The sequence below is a fragment of the Microcaecilia unicolor genome, chromosome 1, assembly GCF_901765095.1.
Source record: "Microcaecilia unicolor chromosome 1, aMicUni1.1, whole genome shotgun sequence".
NCBI lineage: Eukaryota > Metazoa > Chordata > Amphibia > Gymnophiona > Siphonopidae > Microcaecilia > Microcaecilia unicolor.
In genome coordinates this window covers 718,301,319-718,328,270 of record NC_044031.1, presented here as the reverse complement: position 1 = coordinate 718,328,270, position 26,952 = coordinate 718,301,319, and the positions used below count along the sequence as shown (strand labels likewise).

The window sequence follows — 26,952 nt, the reverse complement described above, 5'->3', positions numbered from 1 at the left end:
GAAAGTATTCTATAACTCTGCCCCTAAATCCTGGAAACACCCATGACCCAACTGTGCCCCTCCCTTGGCCACACCCCCTTTGGCAATATGCTTGCGATGAATTAGGCACACAGGCTTTAGAATAGGGTGGCAGACCTGATACGCACATAACCAGTAATTAGTGCAAATTAAAGCTTGTTAAGACCAATTATTGATATCACCAATTTAGTAAATTACTTTATGTGCATATCTGTGATCTGTGCCCAAAATTACATGCCTAATTCTGGGCAACCTATATAGCATTTGGGGGTAGATGTGTTGTTTACTGTCAGCCAGCAGAGGGTAAAGGACTGCTTAAGAGAACTCAGGAAAAAGTCCAGGAATCTTAGGACAATTTTCTAGGTTGCTGCCATAAGGTTTATGATCTTATTTAAAGACATACCTTTTTTGGATGCTTGTTTTGAAATATTAATCTTTTTAGTCTTTCTAAAGAAGCCACGGATACCACGATTCCCTTCTTCAAATTCATTATCTTTAATAGTAGCCTCCAGTGCCAATCTCTCCTGCTCCAGCTTTTCTAGTTCATCTGTTAATAAATAACAGCAATATTGACATGGTTATCTATAGATTTAGCTCACAGTCTCAAAGATCTCTATTTTCTTTTGCCATGAGGAAGTCTTTTTGGGCCCTAATCAGGAAGTTAGATTTTTATGCCCCCTAGAGGAAGCAGCTGTATGACATGGGGATGTGTGTGCTGTTTTTTTGAGTTAGAAAACAGTTTGGGGAGTAATTCTATAAAAATAGGAGCTAAATAATTAGAATAATGGCATAAATACACATTTAAATGCAAATAGCCCATGTAAGTGCTATTCCAGGGGTGGACAATCTTGGTCCTCGAGGGCCACAACCCAATTGGGTTTTCAGGATTTCCTCAATCAATATGCATAAGATCTGTTTGCATGCACTGCCTCCTTTGTATGTAAATAGATCTGATATATATTCATTGGGGAACACCCGAAACCCCAACTGGATTTTGGCCCTTGAGAACTAAGGTTGACCACCCCTGTAATATTCTGTAAGTATGGATGTATCTTACATTATGCATGCGTACATTACAGGCAGGTGTACATATAGGTGGAGTGTGGGCGGGGCACAGGCAGGACTCACACATGTGTGAGTTATGTGTGTAGCTCTGGCATGAAGATGCCAGATCTATAGCTGGTGTACATGCTCACGCCTACTACTACTTAATACTTATCATTTCTATAGCGCTACTAGATGTACTCAGTGCTGTACACTTGAACATGTAAGAGACAGTCCCTTCTTGAAAGAGCTTACAATCTAATCAGGACAGACAAACCGAATTACTTAAACTGGAAATAAAACAGACATGTGTACTGAACAAGTGAATAGGGGATAGGAGTTAAAAGCAGCCTCAAAAAGGTGGACCTTTTAGCCTAGATTTGAAGATGGCCAGAGATGAAGCTTGACGCACTGACTCAGGAAGTCTATTCCAGGTGTATGGTGCAACAAGATAAAAGGAACAGAGTCTGGAGTTGGTAGTGGAGGAGAAGGGTACAGATAAGAGAGATTTACCCCATGAACAGAGTTCCTGGAGAGTAGTGTAGGGAGAGATAAGAGTGGAGAGGTACTGAGGAACAGCAGCATGAATTTATTGTAAGTTAATAAGAGGAGTTTGAGCTGTGTGCGGAAACGGATAGGGAGCCACTGAAGTGACTTGAGGAGAGGGCTAATATGAGCATAGCGACACTGACAGAATATAAGATGTGCAGCAAGATTTTGAATGGATTGAAGGGGAGAGATGGCTTAGTGGGAGACCTGTGAGAAGCAAATTGCGGTAGTCTAAGTGAGAGATGATAGGAGTGTGGATAAGGGTTTTGGTAGTGTGCTCAGAAAGGAAGAGACAAATTTTGGTGATATTATCGAGAAAGAAACAACAAGTTTTAGCAGTCTGTTGGATATATGCAGAGAAAGAGAGAGAAAGGAGACAAAGATGACCCCAAGGTTACGAGCTGATGAGACAGGGAGGATGAGAGTGTTATCCACAGATATAGAGAATGGGGGAGAGGACAGGTGAGTTTAGGGAGAAAGATAAGCTCAGTCTTGGTCATATTTAGTTTCAGATGGAAGTGAGACATCCAGGCAGCAATGTCAGACAGGCAGGCTGATATTGGGCCTGGATTCCTCCTGAAATTTCTGGTGTGGACCAGGGGCGTATCTGGACTCCGGCGGTAGGGGGGGCCAGAGCCAGAGGGAGGGGGCACATTTTAGCCCCCCCCCCCGCCGCCGCCGCCGCCGAGCCCCCACCGCCACCAATGACTCTCTCCACCCCCCTCCCGCCGCCAACCCTCCCCCGCTGCCGTTCTTACTTTTGCTGGCGGGGGACCCCAACCCCCGCCAGCCGAGGTCTGCTTCCACCTGCCGCAAAAACTTCTTCTTCAGCCGGCGGGGGACCCCAAACCCCCGCCAGCCGCCCCGCGGTGTTTAAAATTCATCTTCGGCCTCCGTGGCCGTGCTGCTGTGATAGGCGCTGTTGAAATCCACTTCGGAGTCTGACGTCGTTGTACGTTGTACGTGCTGCGACGTCAGACTCCGAAGTGGATTTCAACAGCGCCTATCACAGCAGCACGGCCACGGAGGCCGAAGATGAATTTTAAACACCGTGGGGCGGCTGGCGGGGGTTTGGGGTCCCCCGCCGGCTGAAGAAGAAGTTTTTACGGCAGCGGCAGGTGGAAGCAGACCTCGGCTGGCGGGGGTTGGGGTCCCCCGCCAGCAAAAGTAAGAACGGCAGCGGGGGAGGGTTGATGGCGGTAGGGGGGTCCAGGGCAAAATCTGTGGGGGCCCAGGCCCCTGAGGCCCCACGCAGATACGCCCCTGGTGTGGACAGGTAGATCTGGGAATCATTAGCATAAAGGTGTTACTGAAAACCACGGGAGGAGATCAGAGCACCAAGGGAAGAAGTATAGTTGGAGAAAAGAAGAGGTTCCAAGACACAGTCCTGAGGTACACCAACTAATAGTGGGGTAGAAGTGGAGGAGGATTCACCAGAGCATATACTTAAAATGGGATGGGAGAGATACGCACATATTTCCAGCTATGCCAGTATTCTATAAAGGAAAGTAGGCACCAAAATATAGGCACCTGGTTATTAGAATTACCCTTTGGTGACTGGAGGAAAAATGGGGTTGTTCTGAATTAGCTGCTGAATGATGAAAGCTAGAGATTTTAAAATGCAAAGACTATAGGGCTAGAATCTATAAATGGCACCTAAAAAAATCTGTACTGAAAAACAAAAACGGTTATGCGGAATTCTATAAGTTGCACCAAAGGTTTGGGCAGTTTATAGAATATACGCTTAAGCGGACAGGTTGCATGTAAATGTATTGCTTCTTGTTTATTTAAAACACTTGCTATACCGCCCTTCCAAAATAGGTTAGAGTGGTGTACAGACTAAAATAAGTTAGAAAAGTGCGCCATTTGTATATAAACACTGTCATCTGCCTTGCAAGCTGAAGTGTCTATTAATTTTCATCAAATAATGGAAAAAACCTGTGCAAACACATGTGTTTTCAAGGCTTTTTTTAAAGAAGGAAAGGATAATAAGCAGTGAACATCATGAGGTAACAAATTCTATAGGCACGGGGCCAAAAAGTGAAATGTCTTGTGGATTCATAGTATGCATTTCAAGGTGAAGGAAGAAATAACTGGTGTGCATTTAGGCACTGCCATTTGCACCAAGGAAAACGTAGTCAAATGCTGACACCTACATTTACACACGGAGCACTTTTATTCCATAATTATGTGTGCTATTGAAAACTATACCCCCAATCTGCCCTGAAATGCCCAAGACCCTCTCATTTCCATATCCCCTATTCCAGGCCATGGGCAAATTTTAGGCATGGATCCCACACCTAACTTTACATGCATAATCTCTAATTAAATCTAATTTGTGCCAACAATTGCTTGTTAAAAAGTCAATTGTTGGCACTAATTGGCTTGTTATTTTATTAAATTGTGTGCACAATCGTGACCACACCTAAATTTGCATGCACAATTTTCGGGGAACTTTATAGAATCAAGGGAATAATACTAAACTCTTCATTAGTAGCATAAATGTTCAACCCTGTTTTAGTTACTGTTTATTATAAAGGGAAATGAAGAGATTTAGCTCACAACCTTTGTCAGTTGTAACTCAAGGTGAATTATATTCAGATACAGGATGTATTTTTCTCTCCCCAGAAAGGTTACAATCTTACTTTGTAACTGAGGCAATAGAGGGTAAAGAAGGCACTTCTATAACTGGGCACCGCCATTTAAGTGCCCTGATTCTGTTTTATAACAGCGTCTGGACACCCATATTCCATTATAGGATAGTAAAGTAACCTGGCTTCGGAGCGCCTTATATTTATGTGCCAGCAGTTAACCTGGCATGACTGTGCTCATGTAAATGTGGCATGGGTGTGCACAATTCTGTAAGGTACTTGTGTAAGGGTAATCCCCTGTCCATTGCCTGCTCACGTGCACTCCCCCCCCCCCCCCCCTTGCATTTACATGCTATGCTACTTGCACACATCTCTACAAAATAGTACATAGGCGTCCTGCTAGCACTTACAGGCATAAGTACTAGTACTGTGCAAATTCTCATGCATGGGACACATAAATGCAGGTGCCCCATTGTAGGATCAGGGGGGAGAGTAACTTGCCCAAGATACAAGAAGCTACAGGGATTTGAAGTGGGCTTCCCTGTTTTTCAGCCCATTGCTTTAACCATTAGGCTACTTCTCCTTACCTTAGCCAGGTCAATATGCTAAACATCTGATATACACAGGAAGTCTCACACCTTAGTGCTGGAATGGCAGCCTAGGCCACCTCTACTGTAGCCACTTTCACAGCCCCTTCCCTGCATTCTTCACTTGTCAGACAGTGAGCCATAGTGACCAAATTACAATAGTTAGTATTACAGTACATTACTTAAAAGGTACAGGGAACATTTCCCCAACACTGTACCGCTAATACTATAATCTTAGCGCTTAAGGGGAGGGGGTAGTTATTTAATGTGGGCTACTGTTAAGACGTGTTATTTTACTGTTAAACCCAGTTATTGGTAAATAAGTCTCGTATAAATAGCACAAGATAATGGTAAAATAACACATCTTATGGAGGAAGTTATCAATGTGGGCTACCATTAAGATGAGTAATTTCATTGTTAACCCCAGTTATTAGTAACTAGGTCTCATTGCATAAAATGGGACTGTGCTGAAATAGCAAAGTTAGCCCATATGATAACAATGCCCTCAGTCTCTGGTAACCAGAGCTGATATTGTGATTTCATAATGCCTCATTCCACCAGTGCCTAAGAGCTAACCCGTTATTACATTGAGCAGTGATTTTGATGTTTCTTTCTTTTTTAATTAAGAGAGGAACTTTATTAACATGGGACACCATTCAGATGTATTATTTTAGTGTTAACCCCAGTTATTAATAACTACCTTTCATTGCATAAAATGGGACCTGTGCAAAAATAGCGCAAGCTAATGGTAAAATAACACATCTGAATAGTAGTCCACATTGATAACTTCCCCCCCTCCCATGAACAGTTTCATTCTCTGATAACCAGAGCTGATAGTGTGATGTCATAATGCCTCATTCCACCAATGCCTAACAGCAAACCACAAACCTCACTAGTGATGTCACAGGGACTGATATTCAAATCTATTTAACCATTCTGGAATGGCTCCTTGATGGTTAAATGGCATTTTAAGTGCATTCACTCTACCGCTCCCCAGTACCTCTCCACTCTTGTCTCTCCCTACTCCCCCCCTCCCCTCGGGTACTCCGGTCTGTGGATAAATCTCTCTTGTCTATCCCCTTCTTCTCTACTGCTAATTCCAGACTCCGTTCCTTTCATCTCACTGCACCTCACGCCTGGAATAGACTTCCCGAGCCTGTACGTCTAGCCCCGTCTTTGGTCATTTTCAAATCCAGGCTAAAAGCCCACCTTTTTAACACTGCTTTTGACTCCTAACCACTACTCACTTCCCCTGTACCCTTCATCTCCACCTCTTTAATTCCCTTACCTCTTAGTTGTTCTGTCTGTTTGCCTGTCCTGTTTAGATTGTGAGCTCTTTGAGCAGGGACTGTCTTTTCATGTATGGTGTACAGCGCTGCGTATGCATTGTAGCGCTATAGAAGTGATAAGTAGTAGTATTTTAGGGAAAGGAAAATGAGACTTGATATACCGCCTTTCTGAGGTTTTTGCAACTACATTCAAAGCGGTTTACATATATTCAGGTACTTATTTTGTACCAGGGGCAATGGAGGGTTAAGTGACTTGCCCAGAGTCACAAGGAGCTGCACCTAACTGCAGATATTCAGTGGGAGATAACTGGTTACCTCCTGCTGAATATCTTTGCTTAGCTGCTAACTGGCTATATTGCACAATATAGCCAGTTAGGTGTGGATATTCAGTGCCAAACCAGATCTGTTTAACAGTCACTGGAAATAGCCCTAAGCCCTACTATCACTAATCATTTATATAGCACTACTAGACATATGCAGCACTGTACACATTATATGCAGGCACTTTCTCTGTCCCTAGAGAGTTTATAATCTAAGGTTTTTGTACCTGGGGCAATGTAGGTTAAGTGACTTGCCCATGGCTATAAGGAGCTGCAGTGGGAATTGAACCCAGGTTGCCAGGATCAAAGCCCACTGCACTAACCATGAGGCCATTCCTTAGGCATTGAGCATCCAGGACTAACCATGGATCTTCAGCAGCACTTAACCGGTTAGTGCCGCTAAATATCCATGGTTAGTGCCTAAGCCAGAACCTGCTAATTTGAGGGCCATCCAGGGGCAGAGCCAGCACTTAAGTGGTTATGTGCTGATATTCAGTGCTTAACTGCTTAAAGTAATTTCATAAATTACTGGAGTGGTGGACTGGCCTAGTGTCAACCCAAGGTGCTTGGTTCATATCCCACTTCTGCTTCTTGTGATCTTGGGCAAGTCACTTAACTCTCCATTGCCTCAGGTACAAACTTAGATTGTAGCCCTCCAGGGACAGGGAAATACCCAGTGCACCTCAATATTGCACTTAACTGTATAAGTGTTAGCTCGCCACCTATGCCTGGATTTTCATTGCCACTGCCCAGACATGGCCTGGCATTGATTATCCAGGGATAATGCTCATGGTGGCCAAATAAACACTGACTGCCACCAGCTGAATATTAACCTGAGTGTTTGCACATATGTGTGAACATTTATACCTGCTTCCAAGGCAAAAATGACCATGGCATTTTTTAGTCATGCTTTCTGTAGATTTGATAGCGTAATTTTATACAGACACATAAGCATCCTCTGTGTCTTTATCAAACAAGCTTGAAATAGGCACCTACCTGGTCTTCGCATCTAGGCAATCTGTTATAATATTATCCTTAATGCTTGCATTACCTGCATGTGTTTTAGCTAAACAATTTTGTAACATGATTTAAAATATCTGCCACACAATATCTAATATGCTTTTTTTCTGAGGAAAGCTAGCGAACTTCTAGAAAATAACATGCTTGGATCTAGTATAATAAAATATTAGTTAGTGTGATATGATCTAAGCAGTGAAGTATGCTAAAGTTTCTCATTGGGAAAGTTCCATATCATTGTACCAGTGTGAGAGATAATACAAAGCTAATCTTCCTTGTCTACTAAATTACCTATAAAAAGACATCTAGCACAGTAAAGCTGACTGACATCAACCTCTATCATGCATGCTGACATTCAAGATAGCTAATATTTCTTTCATAATTAGACTCTAATATTGTTCCATGATGGCTTTCTTTAATAGGATTGATGTTAATCACTATTAGAATTCAGTACTAGATGGAATGAGTTTTAGTTAACAATGTGCTAGAATAAAATGTAAAAAAAAAAAAAGACCACAATGTTATTTCCTGTAGTATAGGGAGCCAGATGATGCCATGCAGAGACATTCTTGTTCTATTCTAGCTTTCATCTTGTACCCAGGACATTGCTGCTTTCTTTATTTTTAGAAAATATCATAACACATTCCAGAATTCTATAACATAGGATAGGAACCCTAAGAGAAATGAAGTGCTCACCATGAGAGATGAGTGGCATAAAAAAAAAATAACAAATCCTTTATTGGGTAAAAACTAATTTCAAGTGTATGAATTCACAGAAGTGTCATGGCCAGACCTGGTTTAGCTTGTGTCCCTTCCTCCTCACAACCTCCACCACAGCAGACCAATTCTAGGACCTGCTTTCTATTCCTTGGACTGTTAGGGATGGGGGTGCAGAAAAAGGCAGGGGGAGAGAATTCCAGCCATCACAGAATGACATCTATACATGCCAGGTTCCAAAGCACCTGTGCTACTGAGGAATTCTTGCAATGACAGAATAAGAGAGGTTAAGAGAAAACTCTAGTTAGATACATATGAAGACTTGTGGTGCTATTGCCTTGGCCAGGGTGATTTCTGCTGGTACTTTCCTTTGTGTGCCTCCTCCTGGCCCTGTACTATAACGACAGTGGAGATGGAGACAGATGACTGTTCTTACTGCTTTTCAGCCAACCCTTCAAATGCCCAGCTCCTCATTTCTCCCTCATACTACTTACTACTACTACTACTTATCATTTCTATTCATGTTTGATTTGCTAATCCTATAACCACAACCACCTTTGCCACTGCTGATAGAATTGGCCACCACAGTTTTTGCTAGCACAGACATCCTTTCTGAAGCCATCTGTGCACTCCCATCCTCACATCTCTCTCAACTTGATGGGACTTCAGGAAAAAAAAAAAAGACAGCCAAGCTAAAAGTGGCTTCAGGGAGAAAATTCAAGATGGCCGCTACACCGGGTGGACATGAAAACGCTCCATGAAAGCTGTGCCGAACAACTTCTATTTTTCCTGCTTTACAATGCCCCATAAGCGCAAGGGTGTTTTGCGGGTAGTGCCTCCACCTACCTCAACTCCCGTATCGGGTCAAACTTCATTGGAGCGTTTTTTCCCCGGTACCTCCAGAACACGGGGAGAGGATCCCGTTGTGGGGAAATCCGGAGAAGCGGTAGCCCCACTGGGAGAGGAAATCTCCCTATCACCGCCATCGCCCTCACAGATCCCACCTAGTCCGATGTCGAAGGTGCCCCTGGCGGGAAACCCCGACGACTCGGAAGTCGGGCCGAAAGGAGTTTCCAGTGGGGACCCAGGAGCACAACTGTCGACTCGAGGAGCCATGGGGAATTCAAACCCTATGGCACAAACTTCGGAGGTGACTCTACAAACATTGAAGGTGATTTTGGACCAAATCACCACAACAACTCAGCAGACTGCAGGTGATGTACTAACTTTAAATACTAAGTTTGTGGAACTAAAACAGACTGTAGACTCTGTCAAAGAAGACATAACTATACAAGTAAAATCGTTACAGAAAGAGGTTGAAGTATTGAATGCCTTTAAAAATACAACGGTGAAAGATTCAACAAATATGAGGCAAAAAATTGAGCAAATTGAAAATTTTAATCGGCGCCTTAATCTCCGACTCTTAAATTTCCCACTGCTAGCGGGGATAACCCTACTTGATACCTTTAAGAAATACCTAATAGAAATTCTTCATTTCTCTCCTGAGGGTATACCCCCGCTAAACAAAATATATTATATTCCTAAGAACAGAGAAGGAATGCAAGGTCCTGAAGAAGGTAACTTGAACTTACAAAATATTTCTGATATATTGGAACAATCTACAGAAATTATAACCAACAGAGTCACAGTGATTATATCCCTGGTATTTGAGCAAGATTACAACGCCATTTTAAAGTTTTACTTCAGAAATATGAATGCTCATTTTCATGGTTCCAAAATATGGATTTACCCAGATATCACCAAAGCTACACAACAAAAAAGGAAATTATTTCTGACGTTAAAACAAAAGACTATAGATATAGGAGCTTCCTTTTTCCTTGCTTACCCATGCAAATGTGTGGTGAAATTGGGACAAACTAAATACATCTTTTTTACACCGGAACAACTGAAATTGTTTGTAGAGACGAAACAAGTGAAATGAAAATAACTGGAGGATATGTAGCCTGAATTCCTATATTTTTATTTCGTAAATTGCTTATATAATCTTCTCTAATTCTTTTTTTTCTCCCCCTTTTGCCTTAATTGAGGTCTAAGAAAGGTTATAATTTTCATAATTCCACATTTTATAATTTTCTTAATTATTCCATTTCTGTTAAATATTCTTAATGAAAATTAGGATAATGTGAAATTTTCTGGGATAATATGATATTGATTTCTACCTGAATTTCTGTACAAGGTTTATCCTTGAATGTATAAAAATTTAAAATTATAAATAAAGAAATAAAAAAAAAAAAAAAAGAAAAAGGGTCACTGGTGAGTGGGGTCCAAGGGTTTATAGTATTACAGTAAACACTTGGTTCAGTCAGTGAACATCAATGAAGTCTAATGACAAGATACAGCCCATTCTGTGGGCTGAAGCCAGTGGGCGGAGCTTGCTACCATATTGAATGACCCCAAACATTCACAGACGCTACTGAAAACAATAGCAAACGTGAGGTTTATATTGTTTTAGTAAACCTCCTTGGTTTTGCATTTTTTTTTCTGTTAGGAGTGGATGGGGTGGGGATGTAAGGGAGTTGGGGAGTTTTTGAGGGCTCTGTGAAGGGGGGGGGGGAGGGATATATTCAAAATGTTTTTTGTCAGTACTCCACAGCTTGCTTTGTTATTTGCAGTGCTGTATTGTGGATTTCAGTGCTGCTCTCTATGCCAGCGGCGTACCAAGGGCGGGGCGGTGGGGGCGGTCCGCCCCGGGTGCATGCCGCTGGAGGGGTGCAGAGAGCAGCCGCGCGCCTGTCGGCTCAGCGGGTTCCCTGCTCCCTCTGCCCTGGAACAGGTTACTTCCTGTTCCGGGGCAGAGGGAGCAGGGAGCCGCGCAGCTGCTCCCAGCAGCCAAGAATGCACTTGGGGGAGGGGGGGTTGATGCGCTGGGAGGGGTGTCATTGCACCAGGAGGGGGGATGCACTACACCCGGGGGGGGGGGGGGGGGGTACGCACCGGCGATCCGCCCCAGGTGGCAGCCGACCTAGGATCGTCACTGCTCTATGCATTTATTTTTGTTTATGATGACAATAAAGATATTTATTGTCATCAATAAAGGAATGGATCCTAAGGAGCTTAGCCAAGATTGGGTGGCAGAGCCGGTGGCGGGAGGCGGGGATAGTGCTGGGCAGACTTATACGGTCTGCGCCAGAGCCGGTGGTGGGAGGAGGGGGCTGGTGGTTGGGAGGCGGGGACAGTGGCGTAGGAAGGGGGGGCGGTGGGGCGGTCCGCCCCGGGTGCAAGCCACTGGGGGGTGTCGGCGCCTCGCTGGTTCCTTGCTCTCTCTGCCCCAGAACAGGTTACTTCCTGTTCCGGGGCAGAGCGAGCAAGGAACCAGCGAGGCACCGACACCCCCCCAGCGGCGTGCTCTCGGCGGATTGGCCCGCCCACCCGCCCCTCACCGCCTTCCAGGTATGTTTTTGCGGGCGGGAGGGGTGTTGCGCTACGGAGGGGGGAGGGTGCGTCGCGCTGCACCCGGGGGGGTGCGCAGCGGCGACCCGCCCCGGGTGTCAGCTGCCCTCACGACGCCACTGGGCGGGGATAGTGTTGGGCAGACTTACACGGTCTGTGCCCTGAAAAGGACAGGTACAAATCAAGGTAAGGTATACACAAAAAGTAGCACATATGAGTTTATCTTGTTGGGCAGACTCGATGGACCATGCAGGTCTTTTTCTGCCGTCATCTACTATGTTACTATGTTATTTCTATTTTTAAAAAAATAGCAAATGCTTATGACTGTGTGGAGTTTTTTTTTTTTTTTTAATTTGACAGCTTCCCATATGCTCTTCCAGCACATACTACTCCTGAGTTGCTGCAGGAAAGTAAGGGTGAGGTTCCAGTTGAGGTTTTGTGTGAGCTGCCTGATCCTTTCCATGGAGGTGACTGGGGTGCATGGTTTTCGCCTGTTGGGAGCAGTGAGTGTTGTGCCCATCAACGTCAGGTCCAAAGGAAAGATTGACCCGTGCTAAATTGTGGAATTGTGTCAGAGCACAATCATCCGCCCAACCGCTGTCATAGGAAGACATGAGATGTTTGCCTGCTGCCCGCAAGGAAGTTTAATAGACAACAGAGTTGTTATTAAACCTCCTGGGCTGTCCGGAACAAAACCTACACAGTGGCATAATTTTGCTTTTTTCTCTTCCTATGTACCCTGATATTCCTCCGCTTCTGATCGTTGCCTTATTGCATTACAACTCTAACCGATGAAAGGTAATTCCACTCTGACAGTTCTTCTGTGTATATCTGTATGCTGCACAAGCCGGCATATTTCTATAACAGAGTGAATAAAAATATGCTGACAACTGTGACAGCACAAGAGGGAAGAGTGGGAAGGAAAGATTTAAGGATGCAGCTGATAGTTTGTTTAGGATTCACCAATATGGCGGCTGTGTGGGGAAGAATTGCTTCAACTTTGTGACATCATGCTGTCTCCTGTCATAAAACCTCCTTGGTGAACACACATAGGCACACACAGTCCTGTTTATATAAAAAAAGTAGTGTACTGCTGATGCTAACTCTGTATTCATTGATTCTAGCTGAAAGTTTAGTCCCTTCACTATCACTTTTACACGCAGAGGGCTAGATTCTATATATGGCACCTGAAAAAAAATATACCTAGGTGTATTCTCTAAAGTCCACCTAAATTTAGGTGTACTTTATAGAATAGGCCTAAATTTCCATGCAGTTTATAGAACATGCCGAGCGCACATCTGTGGAATTAAATTTAGTCATGGGCAGCTACACCAAGTGACACTTGGCTGCCTAAATTAGGCATGGACCGGGTGTATTATATAACTATGCCATAGATTTGAGAAACGCCCATGACACACCCATAGCCATGCCCCCTTTCCAACTATGTGACTTAGAATTTATTCGCATGTTGCAGAATGTGTTTAGACAGTTCTACGTGTAAATACTAAATAATGCCAGTTAGCGTCAATAATTGCTTGCTAAGTGGCAATTATCAGCGCTGATTGGCTTGTTAACTAATTCAGTTGGACTCACAAATGAGAACATGACTGGATTTGCACACACAACATAAGTCGCGCTACATAGAATCCGGGGAAAAGAGCACAAGCAAGCTCTCACAATGTATTAAATGCAGGAATCGATATTCAAAGCAATTTAACCAGGCAGGAGAGCCTCCTGCCCGGTTAAATCGCCTGTATGGAGCTAGCTGCTAATATTCAGTGGCATTTAACTGGTTAGTGCCGCTGAATATCAACATTAACTGCTAAAATCCTGGCTGACTATTTTGTGCGTGATCCCGGAGCAGAGTCAGCATTGAACTACCCAAGTGAAACTGAATAAAGATAAGACTGAGTTTTATGCAATCTGATTAGTCCAGTTCACTTACAAAGTTAGGGGGCCCTTTTATGAAGCGGTGGTAAGCCCAACGCAGACTTACCACTTGCTAACAGGGAAGTACCACTGAGCTACCGCAGGAGCCCGGCAGTAGTCCCCCCCCCCCCCCAGTGCATGCCATTTCCAGCGCTGCAAAAATATTTTAATTTTTGTAGCTCTGGTGTATACCCAATGGGGTCAATGGAGGGTTAAGTGACTTGCCCAGAGTCACAAGGAGCTGCAGTGGGAATCAAACCCAATTCCCCAGGATAAACTTCTGCTGCACTAACCACTAGGCTACTCCTCCACTAGCAATATTCTATGTAGAATCACAAATACTAGCAAAATTCCATGTAGAATCTCAAATAGGGAAATGGGACATGATATACCGTTTTTCCGTGTTTTTTGCAACTACATTCAAAGCAGTTTACAAGGTATATACAGGTACTTATTTTGTACCCGGGGCAATGGAGGGTTAAGTGACTTACCTGGAGTCACAAGAAACTGCAGTGGGAATCAAACCCAGTTCTGCAGGATCAGGGTCCACTTCAATAACCACTAGGTAGCCTTTTACCCGCTGTGGTAAAAGGGGACCTTGGTGCATGTCAAAAACACGTGCCAATGCCAGCGCAGTCCCCTGTTTGCTGCAGCTTCATAAAAGGACCCTTAAGTGTTGAATATCACACAACTGGATAAAGGATAGCCTGCCACACAAACCCAGACATTCAATAGCAGTGCCCAGACATGGTTTTGCATTGAATATTGGGGCATAACGCTCATGGAGGCCAAAACCATATTGGGCTTGATATTCAGATCACAGGAGGTAGCTAGGCTGCCTCCCACGGTCAGCACTGAGTCTGGATATTTTATTTTTATTACATTTGTACCCCGCGCTTTCCCACTCATGGCAGGCTCAATGCGGCTTACATATACAGGTACTTATTTGTACCTGGGGCAATGGAGGGTTTAGTGACTTGCCCAGAGTCACAAGGAGCTGCCTGTGCCTGAAGTGGGAATCAAACTCAGTTCCTCAGTTCTCCAGGACCAAAGTCCACCACCCTAACCACTAGGCCACTCCTCCACTGTTGCTACTATTTGAGATTCTTCATGGGATGTTGCTATTCCACTACCAACATTCCATGTAGAAGTCAGCCCTTGCAGACAGATCACCAATGTGGCCGCGCAGGCTTCTGCTTCTGTGAGTCTGACGTCCTGCACGTACGTGCAGGACGTCAGACTCACAGAAACAGAAGCCTGCGCAGCCTTCTACATGGAATGTTGCTAGTGGAATAGCAACATTCCATGTAGAATCTCCAATAGTAGCAACATTCCATGTAGAATCTCCAATAGTATCTATTTTATTTTTGTTACATTTGTACCCTGCGCTTTCCCACTCATGGCAGGCTCAATGCGGCTTACATGGGGTAATGGAGGGTTAAGTGACTTGCCCAGAGTCACAATACCAGGCTGTTTCCAGTGATCAACATTGAATATCGTGACCGGCCAAAGGTAGACCTGCTATTGATGCAGCGAGGTTTGGCCACAAAACTTAGCTGGTGATATGCTGAAAATTGGCGGATAGCCAGTTATATTGTATAATATAACCAGCTATCCACTAAGCGCTAACCAGCGATCTCCTTCTGAATATCACAGCTATGTACCATTTAACCAGCCAGGCAAATGGTTTTGAATATCAACCAGACTGATTTCCACTGGTTGAATATTTACCCCATAGACATAATCTCTGCCAGAAGGTCTACTTTTCGTAAAGAACCTGGCAAGGACTTCCTCTGCTGTGCTCTTACATACTCTATCTGAATCTACAGTAAAAGTAACAACTTAAGACTGGCAGGTTGTAGCAGTGAGCCCTAAGTACAAACTGTGGCAGGCAAACAATACCTGTTCTCTGAATAGTTTTTCTTTTTGAAAACTTCTTTTTGACAGTCCCTGAACTCCGAAAGGAAAGGAGCTTCAAAAAAATTGCTTCCAAATCTTTCACATAAGTAATTGCAAAACGTTGTCTATTGTAGCTTCTCTTTCTGTTTCAGTATGAGGTAAGCTAGACTTGGCTGCTCCCTACCCCATTCTGCATTGGCTCTAGGTTGTCTGGGTTGAAAAAAAGAAAATGCAATGCTTCTGTTTTTGAATGGACTCCAATGGTAAACAAAACAAAATAAAATGAAATGACTATTTCATTCCTATTTTTACTTCGTTTCATTTGAAAACGAAACAGAAAAATCTGTTGCATGTTGGCTTTATTTCATTTTCAAACAAATGCATGTCCCTACCTTTGTCCCTTTTTCCGTCAGTTCTGCAGGCCAATTGAAAGGCCGGCTGGAGACCAACAGCCTAATGAGGAGCTGGAAACAAATATGCTACCTCTGTCTCCTACAGTGAGGCATTGAGGCAATTGCCTTTTTCCCCTAATGGCAAACTGGCCTCATTTTTGATTCTGTTATTTGTTTTTGTTTTGTTATTGATTCCAGAATCTCAAAGTGAAGTACATAATAAAACTCTGTAACACATGCAAAGGCAGATTTTAGAATGAACATACAAATCAGGACTTGTACAGTTTCAGTAGTATTTTAGAATAGAATCTGCAACTGTGGTGCTTATTCTAAAATACATGCAGGAATGGACATGGACTGACCATTTGGGCAACCGGGCAGTGACCGAGGGCCTAAGGCAGTGGGGGTTGCCAGTCGTTCCATGTGCTTGACATCCCTTTTCTTCCCTCTGTCCCCGGGTCCAGATCTGGAACCAGGACGCCCCCCTCTTTCTCTCCCCATCCTGGGCTCCCATCTCCAAACCCCCTCCCCCACCTGGAGCGAGAATAGAGTTTTCAATCCAAGTGGTAAGAAGAAGGGGAAGGAGAAGCCATGTTTATACTTACTATCCTGAGGTCTGGTCCATTGACTCCAGAACTTCTCTCTGCTGTGGCCCGCCCTCTTCTGATGTAACTTCCTTCTTCTGCAAAGGCATGCCGTGGCAGAGGGAAGTTCCAGTATCAGCGGACCAGGCCTCAGGGGGCACACAATAAAGCTACAAAGTAGTAAATTTAAAACAAATCAGAGAAAATGTGTCTTCACTCGACGTGTACTTAAACTCTGGAATTTGTTGCCAGAGAATGTAGTAAAAGCAGTTAGCTTAGTGGGGTTTAAAAAGGGTTTGGATGGCTTCCTAAAAGAAAAGTCCATAGAACATTATTAAAATGGACTTGGGAAAAATCCACTGCTTATTTCTAGGATAAGCAGCATAAAATATCTTGTACTTTTTTGGGATCTCGCCAGGTACTTGTGACTTGGATTGGCCACTGTTGGAAACAGGATGCTGGACTTGATGGATCTTCGGTCTGTCCCTAGTATGGCCATACTTATGTAGGATACACCAGTAATTGGGAAGCAAGGCCAGTGCTGGGCAGAATTCTATGGTCTGTGCCCTGATCATGGCTGAATAGATTTGAATGGGCTTGAGTGGGGTTTTTCAGGGGCTTTGATGACAACTTCAGAAGTTTGAGAACAAGGACAGTGCCGAGCAAACTTCTATGGTCTGTGCCCTGGAAATGGTGGGGACAGCTCAAGATCAGGTATACATATAATGTAACACTTCATACCATATGCTATGAGTTTATCTTGTTGGGCAGACTGGATGGACCGTACAGGTCTTTATCTGCCGTCATCTACTATATTTCTATGTTATTTTGTAAGTATGACTCGGCTTCTCCTTCCCCTTCTTCTTACCACTTGGACTGAAAGCTCTTTTCTCGCTCCAGGTGGGGGGTCACCTACATTGTCCTGCATTAAGTAATGATTTGTAGGTGGATGGCAGTGAACAGAAAGGGTCTGAAACAGCACCACTTATCTGAGTGGGATGGGATGGAGGGCACAATGATCCTTACTGCCCGGGGCCCAGATCACTCTCAGTCTGCCCCTGGCATGTATGTGGATAACACATACACACACTTGTGTGTTAGCACATTCACGTGTGTGTAGGTATTTCTGAACCTAGATGTGTATGTTCTGACACATAGATGTTTATGTGAGTAGGGGTAATGGAAACCAGTCTTAATAATGAGACATAAGAGCAAACCAAATATGCTTCTCAAGCAGCATCCAATGGAGAGTAAAAAAAAAAGTATTGAGAAAAGCTCTCTGTTCTGAGTGCCAGTTAAAATTCTGGCTACTGTATCTTGTACAATTAGAAGCCCAAAAGAAGATGCCAGGTTCTGCCGTCTCTTTTTGTTCCCCTTCACCCCAGTCCAGGATCCTTCTGATACATTTAATGTAGAAGAGAGAAGGACTACAGATCATTTCAAACTACTGTATCCCAGAGAAAAGAAACTGCAATTTTGGGAGTTCTGTTACATCACTGCTTTGGAAAAGTGATTGCAACTTGCTTGAGCATCAAGAAGAGACATAGATTAGGAAATGTTCAGACTGTCCACAAGATGTCAGCATTTCTACAAGCAAATGTTTTAAACAGATGTTTAATTGATCTGCCAAGAATATTAATCAAAGTCATAAAACAAAGAAAATTATGAGTTAGTAGTTTTAGATGCTTGGTAGTTATACCATATGAGTTCCAAAAAGTATTATTGTTGTTTGTCAAGGCACATCTACCCAAAATAAGCATCAGAAAATTCAGAGGCATAATAAAACATTTGCATATGAGGCATGATCATAGAGGTAAAGGTGGAATTTAAAAGGTACAAGAAAGATTTGGGGGTTGGAATAGAAAAGCAATAGCAATTAAGCAAGCTGCCTGAACTGGGCAGCTGGTGCTGTATGGGGATTTCAAAGACCGGTTACACATAGGCAAGGCCAGGGACAGACGTAAGTTAGCACAGAAACCTGAGCTTTATTGAGAAAGCAGTAGGAAGCAGTTCTGGCTGTGAATGAATAGAGAGATAGGATCACATCCTGAACCGTGAGCCTGGTTGGTAGGATTTTGTGCCAGCTACAGCGAATGCAAAACAGAAATAGATCCAACACATCACAGATTTGGATTTTCAATTTGATTATTCAGCTTTCCAAGTCCAAGCACATGGTAAATTATATATAAGTACAGCAGGTATTTCCCTACCCAAACAGAGCTTACAATCTAAGGACTAGGCGGCCCTTTTACTAAAGCTTATGCACTAAGGATTAAATTCTATAAATGGTGCCCAAATTTGGGCACTGATAAAAAAATTAGCGCTAAGTGCTATTTGATAAATGGCGCTCAGAGTTGGACACCATTACAAAATAATGTTTATTGCCAGGATCTGCACCCAATTTTGGGTAAAAGGATTTACACCAACGCAAACCTGGTGTAGATTCTTGTGCCTAAATTTGCACGGATCTTCCTCATTCTGTAACACTGCCCGCAAATTCCAGGAACGTGCCTGATCTGCCCATGCCCCTCCAATGGCTACACCCCATTTTCTGATCCACATGTAAAATATATGTGTAGATCCTGGTGTCTAAAGATGCACGAGTTAATTTAAATTAATGCCAATTAGCACCGATAATTAGCGCCCAATTATTGGCACAAATTGACTCATTTGTCAATTAAATTGCACATGCAAATTGGGTGCATAGCCAAATCTGCACACACAATTTTGAGCGTTGTGTGTAGAATTAGGGTGTCAATGCTAAGAAGCCTGTTTTATATCTATGGGATTCTTAGCATTTAGTGCACACTAATTCCATTAGTGGGTGCTAAGTTTTAGTAAAAGGGCCCCTAGATTTGCTAATGAGTGATTCTTAACACCTATTATTATTTTATTACACTGTATTATTTGTTAATAATTTCTCAATTCCATCATCCAAAAAATGATAAGCAACACACTTGAGAGAATCCAATAAACAAGACATTATAAATGAAAAAGAAAAAATTAATAATCACATATTCTTCATATGTACAACAGTCTTCAATAGGAAGAAATAGAGGAGAGAAGAAGAAGGTTAAAAAACCCAGGAAAGTAATTATAAATATACCATAAAGAGCCAATATTCAGCCCTTAACCGGGTAAGCGAAACCGGACAAAGGTAGGACTGTGTTTTATGAGGTCTGATTTGTCCAGTTTCCTTATCTGGCTAAGCACTAAATATTGGCACTTAACCTCATATAGAGTCTGTGGGATTTTTCACTCTGTTGAGTGTGTTGAAAAAATCACCACAGGAAATATGAATAAAATATGCAGTGACATCATTTGACACTCAGTAAAGCAGTGCTCTGGTGATCTCTCAAAGCCCTATTCTATCCCTATAGAGTAGGAATATTAGTTTGACCAGTATTCAGATTAACCCTCCTATTTACTAAGCCTCACTAGTGGCTGCTCGAGCGCTAATGCTGACACAACCCATTCACGGCAGCCGCTAGTGTAGATCAGTAAACAGTGTGTGTGGGGGGAGGGGGGAGGTAAGGAAGGCATTAGCTTTGGATGGAACTTTGTAAATCTATAAAGCCAGCAGTCAAATTCAACCCTTCGTTCTTTTGGATTATCTTCCTGGCCAGGATCCTCGTTGTGAGGGAGGACCCTCATGCCTTATACCCTAGCCAGCTAGAAGCAGCGGGGTCAATATTCAGTTGGTGGTGGTGAGCATTTTTTCAACTGTTGGCAGCATTATTCCTGGATATTTAATGCTAGGCCATGTCTGGGCACCAGCACTGAATATCCAGGTTCATGCAGCTGGCTCTCTTATGCAGTTAAGCATGACATTCAGCACCACATAAAGGCAGAAATGACTTTTATACAGTATGATTTGACCAATAAACTTATGTGGTTAAGTGCCAAATATTGGTACTTAACTGCTTAAGTGCCAACTCTGTCCACAGACCAGGGGCGGACTGAGACTCTGGTTTGGGCCCCCTGGCACTAAGGTTGGTCTGGGCCCCCACACCTGGCCACTGCTCAACCCCCCCTACCACCACACTGCTGCCCCCTACCACTGCAACCACGAACCCCGCTGCCCCATGTCCTACCTGGAGGGGCCTGGTGATCTAGTGGTCTCTGCAGGGGGGAGGGAAGCATGTTCTTTCCTGCCCGTTGCGCTGCCTCTATTCTTCCGCCTGCTGGTGCTGCTGTGTTTTCAAAATGGCGACAGGGACTTCCTGCAGTAGTCTCGAAAGTCTCGTGAGATTTCCGCAGGGAGTCTTGGCTGCAATTTTTAAAATACGGCGGTGCTGGGCAGGGGGAATAGTGGCAGCACAAGGGGCAGGAAAGAGCATGTCATCCCCCCCCCCCCCCCCCGCAGAGGCCACTAGATCACCAGCGGTGCGCCTTTAAAGCTAGGACCGGGGAGGGCTGTAGTGTGCGATGGGCATCCAGGCAGAGCCTTTGGGCCCCCTAGAGCCTTTGAGTCCTTGGGCACTACCCTGTTGCCCAAATGGTCAGTCCGTCCCTGCCACAGACCACCTACAAAATAGCTGGCTTTGATGATATTAGCGGTCTATGATGATTCTTAGCTGCACTAACCAGTTAAGTGCTGCTGAATTTCAGTGGATAGCAGAAGTTTTTTTTACATTTTATGTACAGTCCTAGGTGTTTTACCTAGTTTTTTTTCTTTGTGATCCACTTTGAACTCATTGGGCAGGGCCTCCAAGAGGGGGGGAGGGGAGGAAATATTTCCCGGGAGGCCCAGCGCTGGACTCTGTTTCTCTCCTGCTCCTGTGTGTCGGGACCTGAGTTATTGCGTTAAAACGATAACCCGCATCCTGGCACACAGGAGCAGTGAGAGTGACAGACCAAAGGAGGAGCAGAGAAGATGCAGGAAGGTAAGAGAGTGGGGGCGGTGGCTGCCTGAGCAAGTGTGGGGGGGGGGGGTGCAGTGAGCAGTGGTGGCTAGCGGTGTGGGGCGGGTAATGTGGGGGTGGCGGTGGCGGCCCTGCCCCAAGCCCAGCATTGTCTTTCAGCAGCCTTAACATTGGGTGTTAACGGAATACAAGAACCGATTGTACTGTAGTACAAGTGATTTAACTGGCCAAGAGCTGGTTCTGGCCAGTTAAATCGCTTTGAATGTTGCCCTTGGAAATTTTTTACTTTAGCTGTGCTCTGCTAATCCAGCGAATACATGAAAGCTATTCAGCTGTAGAAGTAGACAGGAGCTAGAAGCCACAGAAACCTCTGCCTGCCTTTCTGATGCTTGGGGAATCATGGAAAAATAGCAGTCCTAACCTTCCCAGATAGTTACCCCCAGTATCAGCATTAAATATCAGCTAGATCCCAATAACATCCTGCAGCTATGGAAGTCCTGCTGGTATCCATTGACCATCTTGGACTGAATATTGAGGGAAGCAGAAACAAAATAGGAGACAACCCGCTGCAGTGTCAAAGCAGACAGTACAAACAGCTGTAGTGTTCCAAGGAAGGACGAGACAGCAAAAGTTCACTCAATTATTCCTCTGCATTTGAACTGATGCTTCTTCAGCTCAGGAATTGCAGTATATATTGGATACTTATGCATTTACCAGAGAATATATTTGGAAACCAGTGTGACCCCTGACGAAGGTTATCCGAAACTTGACCAGGTTGGATCTAGTTTCCATTAAAGTTACATTTGAGTGAACTTTTGCTGCTGAATATTGAGGGCCCAATATTCAGAAAATGCTGAGCTCCTGAACTTATGCTCCTAAGTTAGGGGTCCTTTTACACAGCCATGGGAGGGCTAATACGTGGGTAGCGGGCACCAAATTGGCACTACAGCCAGGGTAGTGCGTTCACCCGGCAGTAATTCCGAGTTTGGCGTATGCCAAATCTCATGGTAGAAAGTATTTTTCTATTTTCTACTGTGAGGGGTGTTCCCGGTGGTAATCAGCAGCATGGCCACATAAGTACATAAGTACATAAGTAGTGCCATACTGGGAAAGACCAAAGGTCCATCTAGCCCAGCATCCTGTCACCGACAGTGGCCAATCCAGGTCAAGGGCACCTGGCACGCTCCCCAAACGTAAAAACATTCCAGACAAGTTATACCTAAAAATGCGGAATTTTTCCAAGTCCATTTAATAGCGGTCTATGGACTTGTCCTTTAGGAATCTATCTAACCCCTTTTTAAACTCCGTCAAGCTAGCCGCCCGTACCACGTTCTCCGGCAACGAATTCCAGAGTCTAATTACACGTTGGGTGAAGAAAGATTTTCTCCGATTCGTTTTAAATTTACCACACTGTAGCTTCAACTCATGCCCTCTAGTCCTAGTATTTTTGGATAGCGTGAACAGTCGCTTCACATCCACCCGATCCATTCCACTCATTATTTTATACACTTCTATCATATCTCCCCTCAGCCGTCTCTTCTCCAAGCTGAAAAGCCCTAGCCTTCTCAGCCTCTCTTCATAGGAAAGTCGTCCCATCCCCACTATCATTTTCGTCGCCCTTCGCTGTACCTTTTCCAATTCTACTATATCTTTTTTGAGATACGGAGACCAGTACTGAACGTTGGTGCATGCCGCATGGTTGCCACACAGGTAGTGCATGAGACCTTACCGCTAGGTCAATGGCTGGCAGTAAGGGCTCAGGCCATAAATAGGCTAGTTTTAATTTTTGCACATGTTCATTTCCTGGCCCATTTTTAAAAAATGGCCTTTTTTTCTAGCCGCGGTAAAAAATGGCCCAGCATGTGCCAAAAAGACATGCCCACACTACTGCAGGCCACTTTTTACCCTAGCTTTGTAAAAGGATACCCTTAGCCTCTTAAATTTGTGCCCTATTTTTAGCCAAATTTAGAAGCATAACTTCTCAGCTGAAAATTCATCTAATTTAGGAACATAAAAGTTATGCTCATAAATATAGGTCTTTCGTTCATTTGCCTAGATTTATGAGCCTAATGTAGAACCCCAGTCCTGAAGATTACTGCTAAGCTCCTAACTTCTTTCCCCCATCCTAAAAATGTTTTTTGTCACCCACTTTTTAAGCTTACTTTTAAGAGTTTAGTGAAATTTTGAGTAAAGGTTTATGCATTCAGCCCTAGCAAATTTTCAAAGAGGCCAATTTATGAGCATAAGTGAAAGCCAGAAGCATATATCCTTTCAATATCAGGCCCTGGTTGGTTTGTTTTTCCTACCTTGCTGATCCTTGTCTTTTTTAACACCCTTTCCAGGGTCTACTAGCAATTTTCCATGTTTTCCCTCCTCCTCCCCTACATATGACATTGACCTTTCACTTTTCAACTCATTTTGCTTTATTTATCTGTTCTAAGACTCTGCCTTTTTATCTCTACTTATCTGTTCTAAGACTCTGCCTTTTTATCTCTACCTCTCTATCCGCTCATGCCCCCTTTCATTGACATCTCTTCTCACCCCCAGTCATCATCATTGTTATCTCTCCACATCTTATACTGACCAGCACTCTAAGTACATAAGAACATAAGTATTGCCATACTGGGACAGACTGAAGGTCCATCAAACCCAGAATCCTGTTTCCAACAGTGGCCAATCCAGGTTACAAGTACCTGGCAAGATCCCAAAACAGTACAATACATTTTATGCTGCTTATCCTAGAAATAAGCAGTGGATTTTCCCCAAGTCCATTTTAATAATGTTCTATGGACTTTACCTTTAGGAAGCCATCCAAACCCTTTTTAAACCCCACTAAGCTAACTGCTTTTACTACATTCTCTGGCAACGAATTCCAGAGTTTAATTACACATTGAGTGAAGAAATATTTTCTATGCTTTGTTTTAAATTTACTACTTTGTAGCTTCACCTGCTCCCATTTTTGAACTTACTCCTCTATCTCCACCATTCTACCTCCTCATATCTTACCCCATTTTCCCCTCCCAGCCCTTGATCTCCCTCTTTTTACTCTTTGTCTACCTGCTGGTTTTCTGTCTTTCACTGTATTATCCTTCCCAGCCCATCTTGCCCATCTGTCCCCAGTTTTCTCACTTCCTCAATCAAGTTTCACTACTCACAGAGTTTCTGCTCTGTTCCCCACCCTACAGCTGAGTTCCTAAATTCCCTTTACTACCAGTTGCTAAGTCCACCTCTCACCTGCCAAGCACTCTCTCTCCCAATTTTCAGCTTGTCCCCCTCCCCACATTTCCCGGTGTAAAATGTTCTCCAGCTCTTCCCTCAAATACCCAAATTCATGCTCTACCCGTCAAAAATCTATGACCTTACTCCCTCCTCATATAGAGCTCTCTATTCTTTTTCCCATGCAACTCATGTTCCGCGTCTACCCTCTCTCTCTCTCTCTTCAACCTCCCCGATGTCCAGCATCTGCTCCCTCTCATCTTCCATCCTCTGCCCACACCAGCTCTGTCCTCTGTCTCTTCTTTCTCTCTCATTCATCATCTGCCCTCTGTCTTCCTTCCACTTTCCTTCCACCATGCAGCATCTATCCTCACCAACTAGTGTCATGAAAATCCCAGCCTGCAGCAATTGAAGTGTGAAGTAAGCACAGGATCTCTAAACCACTGCAGTCATTCATGGCCCTGCCACATTCCTGCCCCATCAGTGCATTGTTCTTACTTTTCAATTGGCCTTTGCTTTTTTGCCCACAAAGTGGCCTCCACACATCACATACCTAATGGAACCCCTGACTGCTAGCTGCTCAGTCTCAGTTCTCCAGTAGCACTGCCACTATGGCCCATCAAGGCACACCCAAATGCCTGATAGGACGATCTACCTTTGTCTATCCCCCCACACAAAGATGGTACTTAAAAAACAACAACCTTTTTACTGGCAGAATGTATAAAGCGGAGTATATCCTGGTACAATTTACACATGGACCTCACAGGACACACACAACACGAAAGTTAGTACTTGACAACTTGTGTGCACTCACAGAGCTTCCCTTTGTCGCAAAAAATAAAGTCTTACAGGCAGGCTAGCAGGGCTAGCATTAGGGGGTGGCATACACGGCAATTGCCCTGGGCCCCCATACTACAGGGGGCCTCCAAACCTGCCTCAAGCTGAAAAAGGGAAGGCTGAAGACCAGCTTTGGAGCCCCTCCCCAGTTTCTGCCCTGGGCCCTTGAATGTCTAACAGCCCTGCAGGCTAGGATGAGCACATGAGGATCCAGTGTCTACTTCCACCTACTCCAAGTCAAGCCAAGCTGATCAATTCCTCAAAGTCTCTCCTATTCTCCAGGACCTCAACAGAATTATTGTGAAACAATTCAACTCCTCAATCTCTGTCTCCATGATTCTGTCTTGTCTCCCAAGTCCTAAGCCCTCCTGGACCCTTAGGGACCCTCCCACTCCTAAGTGTCAGGACACTTCTCCCCGAGCCAGAGCAGACTCCAGGAAGGGTGGAGAAAAAAAGACCCAGAATCTACTCAATATCTGAGCTTTGGTAAAATTCCTCTTCACATGACTCTTCTCCTTAAAGAGTGTCATGAAACTCTTCTTTTCCCACACTGCCCTCACTGCTTTCAGAGCCTGAGGAATTTGGGAAGTTAATAGTAAGAAGAACCCTGGTAACACTCTTACATTTCTTATCATTTTTCACATCATGAAACATCATGTTTCTGCCTTTCGTACAGGAGCTCTATTTTATGTGGCACCATAGATAGCTGAAGCTTACAGCAAGCACCACAGCCAGTGGCCTGTTTCCTGGCTAAGATTTTAATACTGCATCACCGGCGCTCTCTTACCAGCTTGTTATTTCTTCATTGCTATGCTAAGTGTAAGCCACAAGATGTACACTTCACACAGTATATGTTATTTGCACATAGATGAGTACAATCTCATATTTTCTGAAAATATCTATAGTGGGACCTACTGATAAGAACAGAACTAGTCAACTGTAGACTTAATAGAAATTGCACGTTCTGATTCTGTTTTGAGGCTTTCCACATTCATGTTTCCTTATCTTTCCTAATACGTTTATTTATTTATTTATTAGGATTTATTAAAATGTGACAGTAGACATCTACTAACCACTGAGCCTTCATGGGCCTAATGTGAAGCATACAGAACTTTGAAACTCTAAGGCAACGTGACTTTGTCAGCACTTAAATGGTTGCAAACTATGCAAAATACAGCAATTAGATTGTTGGCTAATTCTTGTAAATATGAACATGTTACTCCATTGTATATATTATATATTAGATTTCATTGGCTGCCGGTCAGGTACTGCATTTATGATGTTGGTACTGACTCATAAAGCGGTATTGTATGGGAATGCCAATTTTTACCTTAGTTCATCGGTAGTGTCATACGTACCAAACAGAGCTTTGTATTCTGTCTCGCAATGAAGGTTAGTAGTTCTAGCATTGTCTGATGCTTGTAAGGCTGTTACCCGGGGGGTAAAGGGCGTGCTCTGACATATTAGCATATTAATTTGTATATATACACCTCATATATATTCATTATTGTTCATATTCACATTTGTGATATATGCTCTATGCAAGGAACTTAACTTATCAAAATGTTGTCACAAGGACTAATATTATGGCTTCTTCTATCACTTATCCCTACAGTGACCATGCCGTTTTGCTTTATGACTTCATCAGGGGACATATGTATCACAACTAAGACATTCACCAGCATAC

General features: G+C 43.8%; 1 protein-coding gene across 1 annotated transcript in view; it reads right to left on the bottom strand.

Moving 5' to 3' along the window:
* The window catches only part of SLC12A1 (solute carrier family 12 member 1), a 222,896-nt gene that overhangs the window by 28,491 nt on the left and 167,453 nt on the right, over positions 1-26,952 (bottom strand). The window contains 1 exon segment of the mRNA XM_030189548.1: positions 422-565. Coding sequence (XP_030045408.1) covers positions 422-565 — 144 coding nt within the window.